This window comes from Lagopus leucura, unplaced genomic scaffold (genome assembly GCF_019238085.1).
Source record: "Lagopus leucura isolate 7727_CA_CO unplaced genomic scaffold, USGS_WTPT01 Super-Scaffold_1, whole genome shotgun sequence".
NCBI lineage: Eukaryota > Metazoa > Chordata > Aves > Galliformes > Phasianidae > Lagopus > Lagopus leucura.
The window spans coordinates 39,812,165-39,832,254 of record NW_024962250.1 but is presented as its reverse complement, the minus strand read 5'-3'; the positions used below and the strand labels follow the sequence as shown (position 1 = coordinate 39,832,254).

Genomic DNA, 20,090 nt, shown 5'->3' with positions numbered 1-20,090 from the left:
AGCCTGACCACTCTCTGAGAGAAATAGTTCTTCCTTATGTCTAATCTAAACCTCCTCTGATACAACTTGCGGCCACTGCCCCGTGTCCTGCTCGTTGCCTGGAAGAAGAGGCCAAACCCCGCAGCCCTGGAAGGTGTGCAGTGAGGGGAATGGAGCTGGGAGAGCTCTGGAGCACAGGGCTGAGGGAGCTGAGTGGGTCAGCGTGGAGAAGAGGAGGCTCGAGGTGCTGTGGGCGCCCATCCCTGGAGTTTTCTTGATTGCCGAGGATCGCTGCTTCAGAGCTGCTCCATCCTGAAGCGCAGCGACTGACCGCGAGGTGCAGGAGGTTTCGGTCGGTTCCTTCGCTCAGGGATCCCCGAGAGAACAGAGCGGCCGGGCAGCTGTCGGCCGGGCAGCTCTCGCGAGAGCGGCCGACGCGGTGGGGGCGTTGCAAGTGCAACGGCTCTGCACCCCCCCCCCCCTTCATCCCCCCGCCCCCTTGCCTAGAAATAGCCTCAGGGAGGGCTGCAACCGTTCGCTGCCCAGTACAGAAGGTGTGAGAAACACCGGGGTTGATTTATCGAGGAGAAACAATAAGCCACTCATACACGGGACTCCCCCTCAAGGACGGCTGTTGCCGCCCTCGGGTGAGTGATAAGTGTGGGGGCTCCTGTTAACGAGCCGGCAACGGGGCGAGGGCAGAGCCAGCACTGCTGGCAGCAGGGCGGGGCTGATGAGGCGCACCTCATTAAGGCTATTTAGTAGCGTTTATGCCTGCTGGTCTGCGATGGCTGCACCCCGGTGGAAGGCTAATGCCGCAAAAATTACGGAGACCCAGACAGCAATCCCATGCTCACGCCGAAAAATGATTGCAGCCAAGAAGAACCTGGAGACCCAGACGGAGGTCCTGTGCGTGCCTGAAAGGATAGCCGGTGCAAGGACGTGTGTGGAGACTCAGACTGAGGCCCCAACACGAGATGCTAGTACGCAGGTCACTGGCTGTCATAAGTGCCAGAGCCTGGCCTTTGAAGTGCCAGATGAGTGGTAGTTGTATAAGATGTGACCAACTACAGGACTTTAGCCTGGTGGACAACCTAAAGTAGGAGGTAGAGAGGCTGAGGACCGTAAAGGAGTGTGAGAAGGAGATTGACTGGTGGTGCCAGTCCCTATCGGCTCCAAGATCTGGGAGCGTAACTGAGGCACTACGTGGAGCATCTCACCCCCTGCAGCCTCGTAAACAGGTGAGAGAGGGGAAACGGCAGGCTGACGGTGTTGCAGTGAGCCTCCTGTCCTCCACCTTTGAGCAATTTGAGGAAGGGGGAGGAGTGGAAACAGGTAGCGGCTCAACGAAGCAGGCATCCCCCATCCTGACCGTCCTTAGCCCCGCAGGTTTGAGGCCCTGGAGCCTGAGGGAGAGGAGCCTGGGGATGTGGAGGGAGGTCAACCCGTGAGGTTGCCTCGGGTACAGCGGTCGACCCCGCGCCTCAAGACTGCTTCCACCCAGAAGGACAGAAAGGTGGTGGTTGTGGGAGACTTCCTGCTGAGAGGAACCAAAGTCCCTATATGTCGCCCTGACCCTGCCCGTAGGGAGGTGTGCTGCCTTCCTGGGGCACGGGTCAGGGACATTTCTAGGAGACTTCCTGGTCTGATCTGCCCTTCCGATTATTACCTGCTATTGATAGTCTTGATAGTCCACGCTGGCAGTGATGAAGTCTCTGGGAAAAGTCTCAGGGCTATCAAGAAAGACTTCAGGGGACTGGGGTGGGTAGTCGAGGGAGCGGGTGTGCAGGTGGTGTTTTCCTCCATACCTTCAGTGGCAGGGCAGGATGCTGAGTGGTACCAAAAAACCCACCTCATAAATAAATGGCTTAAAAGTTGGTGCAAATGCAGGAATTTTGGTTTGTTTTTTTTTGACCATGGTTTAACTTACTTGGTGCCTGGTATGATGGCAGCAGATGGATGTAGCCTGTCTCTGAGAGGGAGGAGGATCTTAGCTGAGGAACTAGCAGGACTCATTGACAGGTCTTTAAACTAGGTATGAAGGGGGAAGGGGACAAAACCAGAACTGGGGTTGAGTGGGTCATTTGAGGGCTCGTACCGAACTTGATAGGCGATGACGGTGAGGTACAAAGTGATGGACTGGGGCAGGGGGGTGTTGGGGGTGCTACTGTTCTAGGGAAGCCTAGATCCTCTATAATGGTGGTAAGACGGAAAGCCTAGCTGAAGTGCCTTTATACCAACGCATGCAGCCTGGGAAACAAGCAGGATGAGTTGGAAACTGTGATGCGCTTGGAAAAGTATGACCTTGTTGCCATCACGGAAACGTGGTGGGATGAATCCCATAACTGGAACACCACCGTTGAGGGCTGTCAGCTGTTTAGAAGAGATAGGCTAGGTAGGAAGGGTGGGGGAGTTGCCCTCTATGTCGAAGAGTGGATAGACTGTGAGGAAATCCCTCAGAGAAATGGTCAGGAACAGGTTGAGAGCCTGTGGGTTAGATTAGGGATGGGTCTAACAAAGGTCAACTGGTGATAGGAGTATACTACAGGCAGCCTGATCAAGGGGAGACTGTTGATGAGGCTTTCTTGCTTCAGATGTGGGAGGCTTCGTACTCGCGGGCTCTTGTGCTGATGGGGGACTTCAACCATCCGGATATCTCTTGGAAAGACCACACGGCAAGTTGCAAGAGGTCTAGGAGGCTTCTGGAATGTGTTGACAATAACTTTCTGGTCCAGCTGTTGGACAGACCAACCAGAGGTGAAGCGTTGCTGGACCTGCTGCTCACCAGTGCGGAGGAAATCATTAATGGTGTTAAGGTTGGAGGCAGCCTGGGTTGTAGCAACCATGCCCTGGTCAAGTTCATGGTTCTCGAGGGATGTGGGTCTGGCAAAAAGTGGTGTCAGGACCGTGAACTTTAAGCTGGTCAGTGGACTGCTGGCTGAGATCCCCTGGGATGCTGTCTTACAAAACAAAGACGTTGAGGAGAGCTGGCTATTCTTCAAGGATGCCTTCCTGAGAGCACAAGAACTCTCCATCCTTCTGAAGAAGAAAGCGGGCAGAGGAGGTGGGGAGCCGGTGTGGCTCAGTAAGGACCTGCTGGGTGTGCTGAGGGTGAAGAAAGGTGTATACAGGCTCTGGAAACAAGGCCATGTCACCTGGGAAGAGTACAGGGATGCCGTCTGGGCTTGCAGAAGTGCGATCAGGAAAGCCAAGGCACAGGCGGAACTGAACTTGGCGAGGGACGTGAAAAACAACAGGAAGAAGTTCTACAGGTACATTGGCCACAAGAGATGTGCCAAAGTGAGCGTGCCTCCTTTGGTAAATGGAAAAGGAGAACTCGCTTCAGCGGACAGTGAGAAGGCTGAGGTACTGAACGAGTTCTTTGCCTCAGTCTTCACTGGTGGACAAGATTCCAGAACTTCTCACGTTCCTGAGCCCTGCATCCCTAAACCTCTAGGTGGGGACCGGGGTGACAAATCCCCCCTGCTGTGAGGACAGAGCAGGTCCGAGACCGCCTCATGAGACTGAATGTGTGTAAGTCTATGGGGCAGGATGGCTGCATCCCAGGGTTCTGAACGAGCTGGCTGAGGTGGTTGCCGAGCCGCTCTCCATCATTTTTGAAAAGCCATGGCTGTCAGATGAGGTCCCGGATGATTGGAGGAAGGGTCATGTCACTCCCATTTACAAGAAAGGGAGCAAGGAGGACCCTGGGAACTACAGGCCGGTGAGTCTCCCCTCTGTGCCTGGGAAGATCATGGGACAGATCATCCTGGATGATATGCTCGACCACATGAGGGATGGACGTGTCATCTGTGACAGTCAGCACGGCTTCATCAGAGGAAGGTCATGCTTGACCAATCTGGTGGCCTTCTATGATGGAGTGATGGCATCGGTGGATAAGGGAAAGGTGACCGATGTCATTTAGCTGGACTTGAGCAAGGCCTTTGACATGGTCCCCCACCACATCCTCATCTCCAAAGTGGAGGGATGTGGTTTTGATGGGTGGACCACTCAATGGATAAGAAACTGGTTGAAAGGCCGCAGACAGTGGGTGGTCATCAATGGCTCTGTGTCAGGTGGAGGCTGGTAATGAGTGGCGTCCCACAGGGGTCTGTCTTGGTACTGGTGCTCTTCAACATCTTTATCAATGACATCGATGTAGGAATCAAGTGCACCCTCAGCAAGTTCGCTGATGACACCCAGCTAAGCGGTGCGGTCAACATGGTTGAAGGAAGGGATGCCATGCAGAGGGACCTCGAGAGGCTAGAAAGGTGGGCCCGGGTGAACCTGATGAGGTTCAACATGGCAAAGTGCAAGGTTTGGCACTTGGGCCGGAGGAATCCCAGGCATCCGTACAGGCTGGAGGAGCGGTCCTTGAGAGCAGCCTGTGGAGAAGGACCTGGGGGTCCTGATAGATGGAAAACTTAATATGAGCCAACAGTGTTGCGGCTCAGAGGGCAAATGGTATCCTGGAGTCCCTCAAAAGAGGGGTGGCCAGCAGGGACAGGGAGGTGATTGTCCCCCTCTACTCTGCTCTTGTGAGGCCCCATCTGGAGTACTGCGTCCAAGTGTGGAGCCTGCAGTACAAAAAAGACAGGGAGCTGTTGGAGAGGGTCCAAAGGAGGGCCACTAGGATGATCAGGGGACTGGAGCACCTCCCCTATGAGGACAGGCTGAGGGAGCTGGGCTTGTTCAGCCTGGAGAAAAGAAGGCTGCGGGGTGACCTCATTGCAGCCTTTCAATACCTAAAGGGAGCCTACAGAGGGGAGGTGAATCAACTCTTTGAAAGGGTTGATATGTGTAGGATGAGGGGAAATGGTTTTAAGTTGAGGGAGGGGAGATTTAGGTCGGACATCAGGGGGAAATTCTTTACCCAGAGAGTGGTGAGGTACTGGAACAGGCTGCCCAGAGAGGCTGTGGATGCCCTGTCCATCCCTGGTGGTGTTCAAGGCCAGGTTGGATGTGGCCCTGGGCAGCCTGGTTTAGCATTAAACTTGGAGTTTGATGGCCCTGTACGTGGCAGGTGGGCAGCCTGAGCTTGGTGGGCACCCACAGCAGGGGTGGAGCTGGGGGAGCTTTATGGTCCCTTCCAACTCAACCATGCTGTGATTCAACAAACTCTGGTGGTTTATTTATCGCAGATTTGTGTGTTGTACCCTTCATCACCTGTTTCCATAATGAGGGAGTGTCCTCTCTGGAAATGAAGCAGTAGGATGGTGGCAGGTGTTAGTGACATGCTAGCTCTTCTACAGCCTGGCAGACTGTCCACGTGTCTCATAGCTCTTGCACCATCAAAGGGAATGTCTGAGTTCAGCCTACTTTAAAACTACCCAGTTTTTGTGTATTTCTGAAGTGTGCAAGTTAAGGACTTAATACTGTGTTGTTATCTTCTCAGCATCTTCAGTAGCACCAGAAATCTCTTCTGTTAGGAGGGTTTTAGAATAATGCAACTCTTCATGAGCCCTCATTATTTCTCAAAAGGTGACTGTGTTGTTCAAGTGCCTGTATTGTGACAAGCATCTAATTATGGATCCTTTTTGTAGACCCCCAGAGATGCCATTATGTCCACCTGCAGTAAAAGGGAGAAGATTATCATTTGCATTCAGCATGAGCTTCTTTCCATTGTTTGCACCGCACATAAATAAGGAAAACAAATCGACCACTGATCCTCTTTCCATTCTTACATTTCATTTCTGAAAACGCAGTTTTGCTTTGCTTCTTTTCCTCTGAGTATTGCTTGCTACTTCAGCACTAACCTGTTTTCTCTTACCTAATTCAATGTGTGGCATCAGTGGGCAGTATGGCCAACCTAACTTGACTAAACAGGTTTCTCATCCTGTGGAAACAAAAGCAAGGCTGGAGGGGATGGCATGGCCAAAGGTAAAAGCTTACTCACTAACTGCAAGATATTCACCATCTTTTTCCTTTCTCTATTTTCCTCTTTTTTTTTTTTTTTTTCTTTTTACTTAATTCCCCTTTTCTCAAATCTTTCTGATGACTGAAGTTCTCATCTAGGGCTCCCCATCCATCTCTATAAATACCTTGTGCATTTTGGCGCACGCTCCTGATATCGGAGTTAAAGGATGAGAATGGTGATTGCCTACCCCTCTGCTAGGTCAACATGAGCAGGCAACTCCCAACTTCCCATCAGCCCACCATGGGTCTTTCATTGCATTTCGTGGTTACTTCCACTGGCAAAGGACAGAGGTATGAGCTTTGTGGAAGGACTTCGCTCTACTTGTTTTATCTAATGCTCCATCCCTTTTAGACCTTCATGGGAAGATAACATCAGCAAATGTTTTGGTTTCTCCTGTTTGGTTTTTGCATAATTCAGGTGACAGTATGCAGCATTTTGCACCGCAGTGCCTGATTTGCGTTTGCCACGTTCTGCACCCAGCAGTGTCATTCTCAAAGTACAGAAATTCCACAGAAAGCAGAGAGATGGGTGCAGGGCAAGGATGGACCTGTGCCATGACTGACAGTCATTGTTGGCCTCTTGTTTTTTCCTATTCCATCTGTCAGAAACTTGTGGTTAGCAATGCTTGCTACAAATCCAGCTGTTAAAACATGTTTCAAGTCAATCCAGATATTTTTATTATTTTTTTTTTTTAAACTGTGACAAACTGAAGGAACACTGTGGTGGTATGGTGAGCTAACGAAAGATCAATGAAAAGTGACTTAAAAATGGAAAGCCAATATGTGTCTTTTTGGCTTATATGGGCTCATTCAATTCTGAAACACGTAGTTCCTAAGGACAAATCCACAGAGATTTTGGAGGTATGCTGGAATTGTTTTCTAAGGCAGCACTGTTCCCCCAAGGATACTGGGCAGCTCTGATTGCAGGTGACCCGTCTGTATCACATCTTCTGGTAGTCTTTCAGGAACTCAACTTCTGAGCCTGCACAGCAGGGCTGGGGTACACAGGATGCTCTAGGATGGTGCACAAAGATGATACGTATGTATTTTGTATATTTGAGAGCTCCTCTGTCACATCTGCCCCTCTCTTTAGAGGCTCAGCTACCCCACTACATGCCTATGGATGAGCAACCATGTTGGGCACTTGGTGTCATTTTTGCCATTACACACAAATCACTCTTGGTGGGACACTTCTGAGGCCACAAAGGTAATTCACCTTCGTGTAATTTACCCTGTAACAAAGTGTCACTGGTCTTCACAGGTTTAAATTAAAGGAAACTCAAATCTAATGATTTAAGTCATGTTTTGTCATGTTTGGGACATCACACTTACGTTTTTCACATTTAGGAAGAAGGAAGGCTGTAACACCATTCTGGTGAATAGCTCATGGCCCAGGATGCACTGAAATGGCATTTCCCCTCTGTATCTCCTGTGCAAGATTAGTGTGTTCAGCTAAATACCATACACAGTGCTGTAAATCTACACATCTGCAGTCCTACAAAAGACAGCTTCTGTGCACTTTTGCTTGGGAAGTAGGAAAGGAGAAGATGCAGTGAAGGCAGCAGTCACTGGAAATATCCGTTGTGTGTACAGATGTCATTCCGTATTATTTGTGCCAGGTACAGCAGCTGTCGCTGAGCCTTTCCCTGCTCAGTGCAGTGCAGCTTGTTTTGATATCTCTATTCTAGTCAGCTGGGCCATGAGGAATGAGCACTGAGATCCGTTGCATCACTCCAGTTCGGCCCTGTCAGGAGCTCAGGGAATTTTTCCCCTTCCCTGCCCACACCTGGGCCCAGGATGGCTTTGAGGAGTGAGTCAGCGACAAACTGTTGCCTTGAATCCCTTGAAAAAGGATAGAGGCAGTTAATCCTAAAATGTGCCTCTGGAAGAAGATGCAGAGAAGATGCATAACAGAATGACAGTGAGCTGGGGGTGGTCGCAGGCTGGGTAGCAACGCTTGGCTCCACAACCGCCTCTCTGACCATCCTGCTGTCCTTGTTTTCCCTTTTTTGTTGCTGTCTCCTGCAGGCAAGGCCTACGCCCCGGAGTTCTACTATGACACTTACAACCCGCTGTGGCAGAACCGGCCCCGCGTGTACTCCTACAGCCTGCAGTGGACCCAGATGAACCCCAACGCCGTGGACCGCATCCTCGCCTACCGCCTGGGGATTAGGCAGGTGAGGGGAGAAGCTCCTTCATGCAGGAGCTGCCTGTTGGTTTGCTGACCTCTGCCAGGGCTGCCCGGCCTTATTTGTTCTTTTTTATTTGTGTTATTTTACTTTATTTCGCTCTGTGTTGTTTGTTTTCCTCCCTCTTTCCTTGTTCTGTGAATTGGAGTGGTCTCTCCTCCTTCCAGAAGGTTTGCTGTCATCTTGCAGGTGTGGTCCTGTGCTGTGTGCAGATCCTGGAAGCTAATTTGCACATTTCCAGTGTGAAACAGAGATTAAAAGAGCTGCTCCTCAGAGGGTTTGCAGAGGCTGCAGCTCGAAACACATTAGAAAGACTACATAAAAGAAGTTTTCAATGAAATTAAACTCTTTATGTATCTATATATCTTTTATATGATCTTCTGTGTAAATAGGTAACTATAGGAGCAGATGTAGCTTTCCTTCAGAAACATTTAGTTACCCTTGAGAACAGAGCCATCTTCCCTAACTGCACTGAAGTCAAGCTTGTATGGGTCTTTGGAGATTCACCAAGAACTTATCAATGGGGCTTGGCTCTCTTGCAGAGGAATTGATAGCCATCACCATTCGTTCACCCCTTTGCAATTTTAAAAATATCATCTGTCTTCTTTTGATGTGATCATTACAAAGCCTGAGTTTTAAAAGCCAATTAGAGAACCAATTTGTGCATTGCTTAAATTGATTAAATGAGAACACCTCTCTTTACTCCACTCCATGGGGTAAAATTAATGTTAGTTTGCTTTTGCACTCTCCACCAGCTAAATCAATACCAAAAAAATCACAAGTATGTCTTCTGAAGGCAGAAAATGTTTGTGCCACACCATTTGCCTGTGGTTCTGTTCAGAATATGTCCCTGCCAAATGTTACAGATGTGCAAAGACTGATATTGCCAGCTTGATTTTTGGCAATTCTGGGCATTCTCAAGGGAAAAATGCCTGGTTTGGAAATGATGCTTCTTGGTGTGAGCTCCTCCTTGGCTACCATGGTCACCTCTGGGTCATATTGGACTTACTGGCTGCCAACTTGGGGCCCTGAACTCCTGCTCCGAGCCTGGACCTGCTGCCATGAAATTAAGATGTTCCACTGCCAACATGGGAGAATATACCTGATGCTTTTTGGGGCTTGTTTTTCAATCTGCTGTTGAGCTGGCCTTCCTTAAATTGTATCTGAATTGATGGCACAAGGAGGTGTTTGGTTATTCAATGGCTGAAATAAGAGTCTGTGCAGGGAGGCTAGAAATCAGGGTTCAAGACCAATTCGTGAAGGCGCAGAGTGGAGGGCAGGAGGTATTTTGTTGTCTCAGTGAAAATCAGTGACTTTTAATAAATGTTTGTGTCATTTGGAACCAATCACTTCTGTTCCTCCTGGTACCCAAGAGAAATTATTAAATTTTAAAAAAGAATTTGCTGAAGCAAAATAATATGTAATGAAATTAGTGGCATTAGGTGTTTCTGCTGCTTTTTTTTTTTTTTCCCCATTCCATTTTAACTTACTTTTAATTATCAATTTTGTGTGCTTAAAATTAGTAGTGACTTTACTGTAATTACCTCAAGAACCCTTCCATCAGGTCAATCAAAACAAGTTTTATTCCTCTGTCTGAAGTCACATTTAAAATGAGAGTGATTTAGAATCTAGCAAACCATCCGGACACACTCACCCATCACTGCAGTAATTCCCCTGAAACATGGGCCATAATTAACATCCTTCCTTCCCTTTGCACTCTCTATTACTCATTGCTAGCACACTGCCCTCTGAAATCATGGTGTTTGGATCGTTTACTTAGCAGTGTTTTTTTATAATATGTTGCAAAACACTGCTAGGTGGATTGGGTCAGTGTTCTGGTGGCTGCTTGTGGTTAGAAGTACAGCATTATCTTTGATTGGTAAACTGGTTTTGCATTCAGACTGCTGAGACCTGAGCTCCAGTACCTGTTCCTCTTTACCCAGCCTGTATATTGCTGCTTAGCTGAAGGAAGAATCAAAAGGCAGTAAGTTGGGAATACATGTGGGATTTTATAGGGCCTGGGACTGGATGCACGTTACAGAGCTGTACAGCTACCTGGTCACTGGCCACAGGTGCGTGAGGACTGTCTGGCCTATAAAAGTTCTTTGCTATGAGAGGTATTATTGGTAATAGGTGAACGGTTGGACTGGATGATCTTTTAGGTCTTTTCCAACCTTGGTGATTCTATGATTCTATGATTCTATGAGATTGGTGAGGTGCTGGAACAGCTGCCCAGAGAGGCTGTGATGCCCTGTCCATCCCTGGAGGTGTTCAAGGCCAGATTGGATGGGGCCCTGGGCAGCCTGGGCTGCTGTGAAATGTGGAGGTTGGTGGCCCTGCATTGGTGGGGGTTGGAGCTTCGTGATCCTTGAGGTCCCTTCCAACCCGGGCCATTCTATAAAAGCACACAAGCAGCAGGTCTTAGATGCACTCACCAAGTACCTCTGCGGCCATTGGATTGGAGCCCCAGGAGTTGTTAGTGACCAGCTCCTTGCTGGTGTTCAAGGAGGAGCAGCAGAGGTGTGCACACTGCTTGGTGGCTGTGCTTGGTCAGTGCCCTCAGCACCAAGGAACACCAGCACCAGGGGGCCACTGTCTCAGCGCTGTGTCACCTGGAAATGAAGACAGGGGCTGTGCTTCTTAAGCAGTGGTGCTAAGCACAGAATGAAGGCAAAAGGGTGCTATTATGGGAAGAGACAATCAGAGGAGAGAGAAGGGTCATTTTTCTGCCTACAGAGTGAAAATAGGAACAGATGAATGGAAAGAACTATACTAAAGCAACATACTTAGAATGAAAGCCACTTAGGAGGAATGTATGTATGTTAGCACACTCCGGGCTCCACCTGACGGGTAATCAATTTGCAGACGTTCACTCTATCAAGATCGTGGTGCTGTCATCACACAAGTCAGCCTACTGCAAAGAGAAAGGCATTTTGAAGCATGGTGTTTCCTTTTGTTATGCTACAGAAAATTTACGGTAGCTGTACATCAGTATGTATATAAAAATGTGATTCAGAGCTGTTCGAATGTATGTACTCAAATCTGTGGCAATTAATTTTAGGGGAGGAAGTGGGAGAGCTGAAAAGGCGAATTGAAATGTATATTGGAATATTTCTAGTGTTGTTTTCATGAAATACTTGAAACATTCTTCTTCAGAAGAAATGAGGAAATAAGCTGTCCTGAAGTTTTCTTCGCAGCTCTTGTTTCCTTTAGGAAGTCCAAGCAAGGCATTTTTATATTTTATCTTTTATATTTTATATTTTAATATTATATTTGGTATATTTAATATATTTTTATATTATATTAATATATTATCTTTTGGCTTAATCTTAATGAAATGAGGCACAGGTTACTGTCCTGCCCATCTGTCTGCCTGTCCTGCAGGCACTTCCAGTGGGGTCTGAGCACAGCTCTTCATGTTGGGTCACATCAGTGGGCAATGGAGGTGTAGCAAACGAGGAGGTGCAATTATGGAAAATATTGAAAGGCATTACATTAATTAAAAACAAAAACAAAGGAAAAGAAAAAAGCCTTGTACAAGGGGCAGATTGTATGAATCCTCTGACTTTGTAGGAAGCTTAGTGTTCTTACCTTGTGTTCTTGGCCAACTTCTCATCGTTGTCTTCAGGATGACTCAAGCATACCCATACTGTCCCCCCTGTATATTACACACTGAAAAAGCCAGAGGTCTCCATGGCCAAGTCTCCTTCCTGACCTTGGCCAGACAGTTCCTAAAATCCCGCATGGGAAGGAGGAGATCACCATGCTCCTGTGTTTGAAGGGGTGACAGTAACACAGTCAGTGGCACGTTGGCCAGAGCATGGCTGTTGCACTCCATTCTCACTTGCTCTTTCTCAGCAGAATCATCTGCAATATGAATTGATTACTGCTGAGAATGCGGCGTATCAGTCTAACTTTAGGAAGGATGCAGAAGAGAATGGAGTGAATTGAAGAGCAATTTAGCGAGAGAAATTACTCAAGCTAGGGGAATTTATTTTTGTAGATAACTCAGTTTGTTTTCAACTACATTTAAACACTTGTGGTAGGGCTGAGGCTCCCTTTGCTGCTGTGCTCCTGCACACAGCCCAGCACAGCTCCGAGCGGTGCAGAAGGAACTCGGGGGGTTGAGTGGCATGTAAGTTGTTGACTAAGGTGTGGGCCTTTCAAAGCCTCTGTCTGTAAATGGCACCAATGGTTTTCTTGTTAATTTTGACTTCATATAATGAAAACATTAATATTGAAAATACCAGAGGATTTCAGACAGCCCCAAGGACATTGACCTCGCACTCTCTGGACAGTATGTGCCAGTGCATCACCGCTCCTTTGTTTCCTAGAAGAAATGTTTCCTAATATCCAACCTGAACATCCCCTGGCACAACTTGGGCCATTGCCTTTTATCCTGGGAGCAGAGGCCGACCTCCACCTCACCACCACCTCCTGTCAGGGTGCTGCAGAGAGCAATGAAGTCTCCTCTGAGCCTCCTCATCTCCACATTGACCCCTGCTCCCTCACCCACTCATTAGGTGTTCTAGTCTTTCTCTCCCACATCTAAGACCATTTCCAAGGACAGAGAAGCTGCGTTCTTCCTGTGTCTGTAGGACACATCTCAACAGTCCATGTTTCATGAACTTATTGGCAGCTTTTCTGCGAGATGAGTTTAGGAAGCAAACATAGATAATGGACAGGAATACACCCTGCTTGTAGAGCTTGCTCTGAGAAAGGTGTTTTCACCTCTGCATATTTAGGGCAGCATTGCAATTTACTCTTAGAGGTGCTTCCCCAGATCTGCATCAGCAGCCTGAGACCTGGATGTCCCATGTCACCACCAGCAGACTCGGACCTCACACTGGGCTTTCCTGCACCATGTTCCCTATTCTGCCCTCCTGCTGCCACTTCACAATGAAAAAAAGCACACTTACTGCTTTTTTTCCAGTTGGCCAAGTGCTGAATATTTAAATCATAGAATCATAAAATCACGGAATCCTAGAATGGCCTGGGTTGCAAAGGATCACAATGCTCATCCAGCTCCAAGCCCCTGCTGTGTGCAGGTCACCAACCAGCAGCCCAGGCTGCCCAGAGCCACATCCAGCCTGGCCTTGAATGCCTGCAGGGATGGGGCATCCACAGCCTCCTTGGGCAACCTGTGCCAGTGCCTCACCACCCTCTGGCTGAAAAACTTCCTCCTCATATCCAACCTAAACCTCCCCTGTCTCACTTTAAAACCATTCCCCTTGTCCTATCACCATCCACCCTTACAAACAGCCGTTCCCCGTCCTGTTTATCCGCTCCCTTCAAGTACTGGGAGGCCACAGTGAGGTCTCCCTGGAGCCTTCTCTTCTCCGAGCTGAACTATCCAAGTTCCCTCAACCTCTGATCCCTCTGACAATCTTAGTGGTCCTCCTCTGGACTCATTCCAAGAGCTCTATGTCTTTCTTTGTGTTGGGGTCGCCAGGCGTGGACTCCAGATGGGGCCTCACAAGGTTTCTGGTCTTTGCTAACAAATGGAAGTGCTCTTGCATGGCCAAGAAAGCTGACTGTCCTTCAGCATTTCCTTCTGCACTGCAATGAGCAATTCTGGTGATTTGAGAAGAATGTCTGTCTGCTGACAGGCTGACAGGCTGCAGAGGGCAATCAGGTTGCGTATATGACCACACATAAAGACAGCATATTGCAGTTAAACCTGTTTGAGGTCTGTCTATATTTTTCCCAGCACTGTTAATGAGCGCATTTACAAAATGAGCACCACAGAGCTCAAAATGAGATTAATTGCCAGTTTCCCAGTCATCAAAACTGAGACTTCACCGCATCAGGTGCTGCTGGTACAGAAGTGGCCCCAGCACCGAACTCAAACCCATTGGCTGTGATGTATTGCTTCTAATTGCTTGCTAATGGACTGCCCAGGGAGGTGGTGGAGTCACCGACCCTGGGGGTGTTCAAGGAAAGGCTGGATGTTGTGTTGAGGAACATGGTTTAGTAGGAGCTATTGGGAATAGGTGAACGGTTGGACTGGATGATCTTTTAGGTCTTTTCCAACCTTGGTGATTCTATGATTCTATGATTTCTCTTGGTACAACTGAGGCCAGGAAGGATTTCCTTATTTATAAAAGCCCTGTGTAAATTTCATTTGCAATTTGGAGAAAAGAGATGTTAAAAGACATTTCTGAAAAACGGTGATTAAATGGGCAGTTCGTTAGACTGTGCTTGCCCCTAGATGAGTAGTGATATCACTGCATGTTAGCTGTGTTTATACCAAGTGCATGCTCCAAGAATGTGCATTACAGAAATTAAAGCTGCTGGGATGAGCGATCAGTCCCTGAAGACAACTGCTTCTTCCCTTCTTATGCTGCTGGAGAATCCTTTTTTCATCTGAAACATACATGTGTTTAAATTGAATACAAGCTGTATTGCCATTCCATAAGCAAATCAGCACCCTACTGCAGTGCATCTGTGTTTTGGAGCTGATTTAAAACATCAAAGTTCCATTTTGTGAACTTCATTAAAAATCTAGAGACTATTTCCTTTCCTCTCATGCAGTGATTGTCTTAAGTATTTAAGAGATGCTTTGTTGAAACACTCACATCTGACAGTTGAGCTGTTATTTTTTGGCAAAAAAAAAAAACCAAACTTGCTTAAAAACTCAAGCAATATCAGCACGTTCACTTTCCTCAGAAATGCACGTTGGCAGCATGCACTTATCTCCTTGCATTATTACTCCTTGATCTATTTGTGCAGAGACTCACGTAGGTTGCTTAAAATGCAGTCTTGGTTTTCCAATTCATTTACCCAGACAACAAAGCTCGTTCTCTGCGTTCGCTATACAGCAAAGCTCCAGCACAGGTTGAGTTTCTCATCCCAATTGCAGCTTCATTCATTGATTTGTTACTGTGTAGTTGTTTTCACTAAAAGAAAAGAAAAGGAAAAAAAAAAAAAGTTCATAAATACCTTTTGGAAATGACAAGAAATGGATTAGTTCAGTAGTGACAGGAGCTCCCTGCATGCTGTTCCAGGTCCGCTCATTGCAGGTTGTAGCATTGAGTGAGCTCAGCTCAGGCTCTGCACTGACAGAGGCACTTTTTCTTTTGGGATACTTTCCTGATCATGGGAGTGTCGTTGTTGTTATGAAGGTGTAAAGTGTTTAATATAAACTTAAGTTGATGCCACTTTGATAACTGTACCTCTTGTTGCCCTGATGAAAACAGTGGGTTATCTCCTGCAGATGAAGCTCCTGTTTGACATGCAGAGCCACGTCTGTGTTTAACAAACATGCAGACCCACAGCAGTGCTTTGCATGTAACTCACAGCGCTGTTTTGCATGCAGATCTACATCAGTGCTTTGCATGATGATCCACATCAGTGCTCTGCATGCACACCCAAAGCAGTGCTGCTGGCAGTTGCACTTCTGGCAGTGCCCAGCTCACTGTGCCCTAAACTTTGCTGAGTGGGCAGCAGCTTTCTAGCATATGAACCTCAGGTTTGCTATGTCGTTGAAATGAGAAAGCTTTCTCCTAAAACCATCCTTACCAAGGTTTAATCATGAACCCACCTTTTGTGAATGCATAACGAAATAGAGATTAAAAATTGAAAGCTTTGTTTAGGAGATGTCTGGCAGTAGTGAAGGAGCAGGGAAACCTGTGCAATTGGGGCGAGGAACGGGGCAGCTCTTGTTTAATCCTGAAGAGCTGTGTGAATTCATCTGGGACTTACCAGTTCTGAAGTCTTAACGTGGATTCTACTGATTTACATCACATTTTAGTCTTTAAGAGAAAGATATATTTGAATGCAGTCATGAATGCATCACATTCAGGGTTATGACTGATCTGAGCCCAAACAGTAGAGAAGTCCACGTTGTGACCTTTCGCTGAGAGCAAAATGATGCAGCCTGCTCCCAATCTACAGGTGCTTCAGCTCTTTTCATTAAACTGTGAAATTCTGCCTTTACTCAGAAGGCATGGAGGATAGATCCTGTACATGAGAGAGATGCAGTGCATTTACTGGCATCCCCAGGAGAGTCCTTAATGTGTGCAGTCATGTAACGCTGCCATTCTGAAACAGTAGGGAAAACAATAGCCCAGGCAAATAATTGGTATTAATTTCTCTTCATCGAATAGGGATGGGATGGGGTGGGGTGGGGTGGGATGGGGTGGAATGGGATGGGATGTGGTGGAATGGAATGGAGTGGAATGGAATGGAATGGAATGGAATGGAGTGGAATGGAGTGGAATGGAATGGAAGTGGAAAAAGGAGAAGGGAAGGGAAGGGAAGGGGAGGGAAGGGAAAGGAAGGGAAGGGAAGGGAAGGGAAGGGAAGGGAAGGGAAGGGAAGGGTAAAGTTGCTTCTTGGCTTCATTTTCTCTGCACTGGACAACCCAATGTTGGCATGCCTTCTAGCCCTGTTACCTGCTTTGTTGCTTTATACGCCATCAGAACACATGAGATTTACTGCACTGCTCAGCTGAGCTTTGATCCTCCCCATGGCTGGAGCATGGAACATGCACTTATCTGCATGGAAGGGTGACACTGGAGTGCTGTGGTCTGAGAGTAAACCATTTCTAGTCCTGCAGCATCAGTGGAGAATACAGCCAGTGTTGGGTGCAGCCCATGAGGCCCTTTTGTCACTGTGACTGGATGCATGAAGGAATTTCCATTTCTCAGTCACTTTTGCACACAGCCCATCATTTGTAACTGTCCCACTCAGCACTTGAACCAAAGCATGAGTGCAACCTTGGGTGTCATTCACCATGGTGACTGCATGGTTTTTCGGTCACCCTCCAGTTGCTTCTGAAAGTGCTGAGGACTGCCAAGACATTGTCTGCACACAAGGAGCATTTTTGCATCTCATTAATAGCTCTCAGGAGAATATTGTGACGTTCATGTGTTTCAGCTTTGGATTTGGCTTTGGAATTAGTGACCTAGATTTTGCTGTTTGTATCTCAAGTCACACCATGCCGTCTCTGGTCAGCCTTCAGAGGCAGCCATTGCCCTGGTAGTTGCTTCCATTAAACACAGACTTCAATAACAGGGTAAATCTGAAGGTCATGGAATAAATCAGCAGTCATAGAGCCATGTTGTTGTGTCATGTTAGGAGCAGAGAAAAATTCAGAGTTTTGTGCTAAAAGGCCATGAAGCCCTACATGTTGAATTTCCTGTATGTTTTGTATGTTTTCAAAGTGCATCCAAACTAACTGTGAAAACTGCTCAGTTTCTACACAGCAGAGAGTATTATCTGCCTGGAACAAGCATTATGTGCTTGGAAAGGGGGATTCAGTTGAAGGCTGCATTGACACTGGTTGCAAAATGGAGTGTATAATTTTGTGTCCGTGCCCTAGCAAGTTCCTGTATCAATTCATGTACTGGTACAGATTTGTTTTGTCATAAAGAAAGTGAATAGAGATAAATTTTATCACCTTTCTTATTAAAGAAGGGTGTGCCTATTGCAAATACAAAGTTTTCTCTTTGTCCCTGCATATAAGGTTATCAAAAGCAAAAAAATGCTGAGAAAGACCTTCCAGGGATGAATAGCCTACATTGCAGGTTATGTAGCCAGTGGACTGAAGTGTCCTAATTCAAATTTTAAAAGACTTTTTCATTATCATTCATTTGTATGGAAAAAAAATACATTAAAACAGAAGGCAGTGTAGTTAACACGTTTCATAGCTATTTGTGCTGTGTTTTGCTTTTCCTCTGATGAAACAACATCTCCCATTTCCCAGGTTAACTTGTCTTTGAAACTTCAAATGTGGTAGTAATTAAAGAGAACTTAATTGTCGTTTCATGTAGCTTCCAGATCTCTTGTGCCATCTCTCCTTAAATTGTTCCCATTTGTTTCCCCTGCAAATATGAGCCTATAGTGTTGGATCATGGACAGCTGTTTCTGGCATCCTGACCACTCATCCATCAGTTTTGTTGCCCATAAAAGCGTTCTGCATCTTTGGACGCCGAGTTCCTATTTAATGGCAACTTAGAGACTGCTAGCTGCTTAAAAGAAGGAAAAGGAGGGTGATAATTTTCCATGTCCCACATAAAACCGATTACACAACGCTGCTAACACCAACAAATGGCAAGTGGTATATAGAGTGGGGATGGAAGGTCATGTAAAGAAGGCTTATTTCTGGTAGATTTTTGTGGGGTAGCAGTTAGGTCCATGGCACTGAGACCCAGTGGTGCTGCCCTTGCTTTGTCCTGTGTGCAGGGAGCAGGGAGCAGGCACAGGTTGAGTGCAAAAACAAATGCAGTGCCTTGATGCTTCCGTGACTGCGTGTGAAACTGTGAAAGAAGAGATGTCATCAATAGCAATATTACATGATGCAGCATGCAAAATAAACTGATGATGAGCATGGCAGAGCATGCATTGCAGCTGGCCTTGTTATTTTTGCCTGAGTTATAGGTATTTGTCACTGCGAGTCATTTCAGGGCCGTAAGTAGCCTTTGAAATGAAGCTGACACAGTTGCCACCTACCTGATAAGGCTTGTGTTGAAAATGAGAGAGCTCTGATCATGCTGCTGGGTAAACTTATTAGAGGGGAGCAACCACTGCAGTTGTGCAGCAGCAAAGAGGTGGGCATTGCACAGACGTGCTCCCTCTGCACTGTGCAGATAGGAGAAAGATTTGCCCGTGGCCCAAGTATTTCCCCATGCTGTTTTATAGATGTAACTGCTAAAGAATACTCATTTTTTTTCTTAAGGAAAATCAATTGTCATCGTGGTTATAAATTGTAAAGAAATCACTTTAAAGACTGCCACTTTTTTGTTTTTTTTTATAGGAGTATGCAGTAGATTAATATACATGGCATTCTATTGTCATTAATTAAAGAGATTCTTGTCTGACTTTTTGAGTCAATGAAGAAATTTACAGCTGGAATCAATAGGCCAAGTACAATGGACTACAAATGTGTTTATTTTTTATAAGCATAATTGTGCGTATGGGCAGTCAATATTTAATCATCCCATTGGATTAATTTCTCAGGAAATCCATGTGTTCGGGTCTCGTTGCTCACATCATGTTGGCTGATTTTGCAACAGGAGATAGGGAATAAATGCGCTTTCACTGACAGCTCAGAGGAGATGGTTTCAGCCTGCTGTGATAAAATGCTGTCACACTTCTACTTTTTTCCCTTTCTGTGATGTCAGGGAAAGGCGTTTTGCTTTTCTGTTAGTGTTAGGGAACAAGGATTCCAGGTATTCAAAGGTAATGGAGAGAAGTGAAGAGTCCCTGTGAAGCCCACTGTTCTCCGGATTGACTGAATGTGGGTATGCTCTGCTGAATTAATTACAGGTTGGTAATAAATGCTCTTTCCACCAAACCCTGGTTCTCCCTAAATTTAAAGCTCCAGACACACACATTGGCACAAGGGCTGAAGCTTTACGGTGACATTTTCTTCTGCGTTCTCCCTTTGAAGCATGAATCCTGAATTTGGAGATGCTCAAAGCCAGGCTGGCTGGGACCCTGGATAGACAATCTGTGTTTCCCTAGCTGGTTGCATAGCTCTCCAGTTCCATATTGATAGGTCCTTAGTGTCTCAAAGGAAAAGGAGCTCTGCTTCATGTTGGTACTAGCTGCTCACATTGGCAAGCTGATGAGCTCCACGCTCATTTTCAGCAGTGTTGGATGTTAATATTTCATGACTGCCCAGCCCTGGGCACCACTGCTCTTTGCCTTGGGACTTGGGAAGGGGCTGCAGCCCTCCTGGCAGCTCCCTCTGCCCAGAGAAGGGCAGGCTGTGAGTTGAGCATTGTGGTGTACCAGTATACTTCATCTGTTCAGCAGCTGAGCTGAAAAATCAGGCATGGGGAAGTTTCATGCCAAACCCATAGAGACAGTTTTGAGATGTTTGTGGATTGTTTTTTTATGGTTTCCATGGTAAAAATAAGAATTAGAACAGAGCTGGTGTTGATTGCAAAGCTAAAAAATGTGTGTTGCTTCCTGTGGAGAAACACCAATATCCAGGACTAGCTTCAGGTGCATAATACCAAAATGAAAAATGAAACAGTATTTCTTTCAGAATGAGTG

General features: G+C 46.6%; 1 protein-coding gene across 5 annotated transcripts in view; it reads left to right on the top strand.

Moving 5' to 3' along the window:
- Nucleotides 1-20,090, top strand: part of MDGA2 (MAM domain containing glycosylphosphatidylinositol anchor 2) — a 315,520-nt gene that overhangs the window by 264,522 nt on the left and 30,908 nt on the right. For all 5 annotated transcript variants that reach the window (XM_042868550.1, XM_042868537.1, XM_042868569.1 and 2 more), the window contains exon 10: nucleotides 7,924-8,072. In XM_042868550.1, the coding sequence (XP_042724484.1) occupies nucleotides 7,924-8,072 (149 nt within the window). The remainder of the gene's footprint in view (nucleotides 1-7,923; nucleotides 8,073-20,090) is intronic.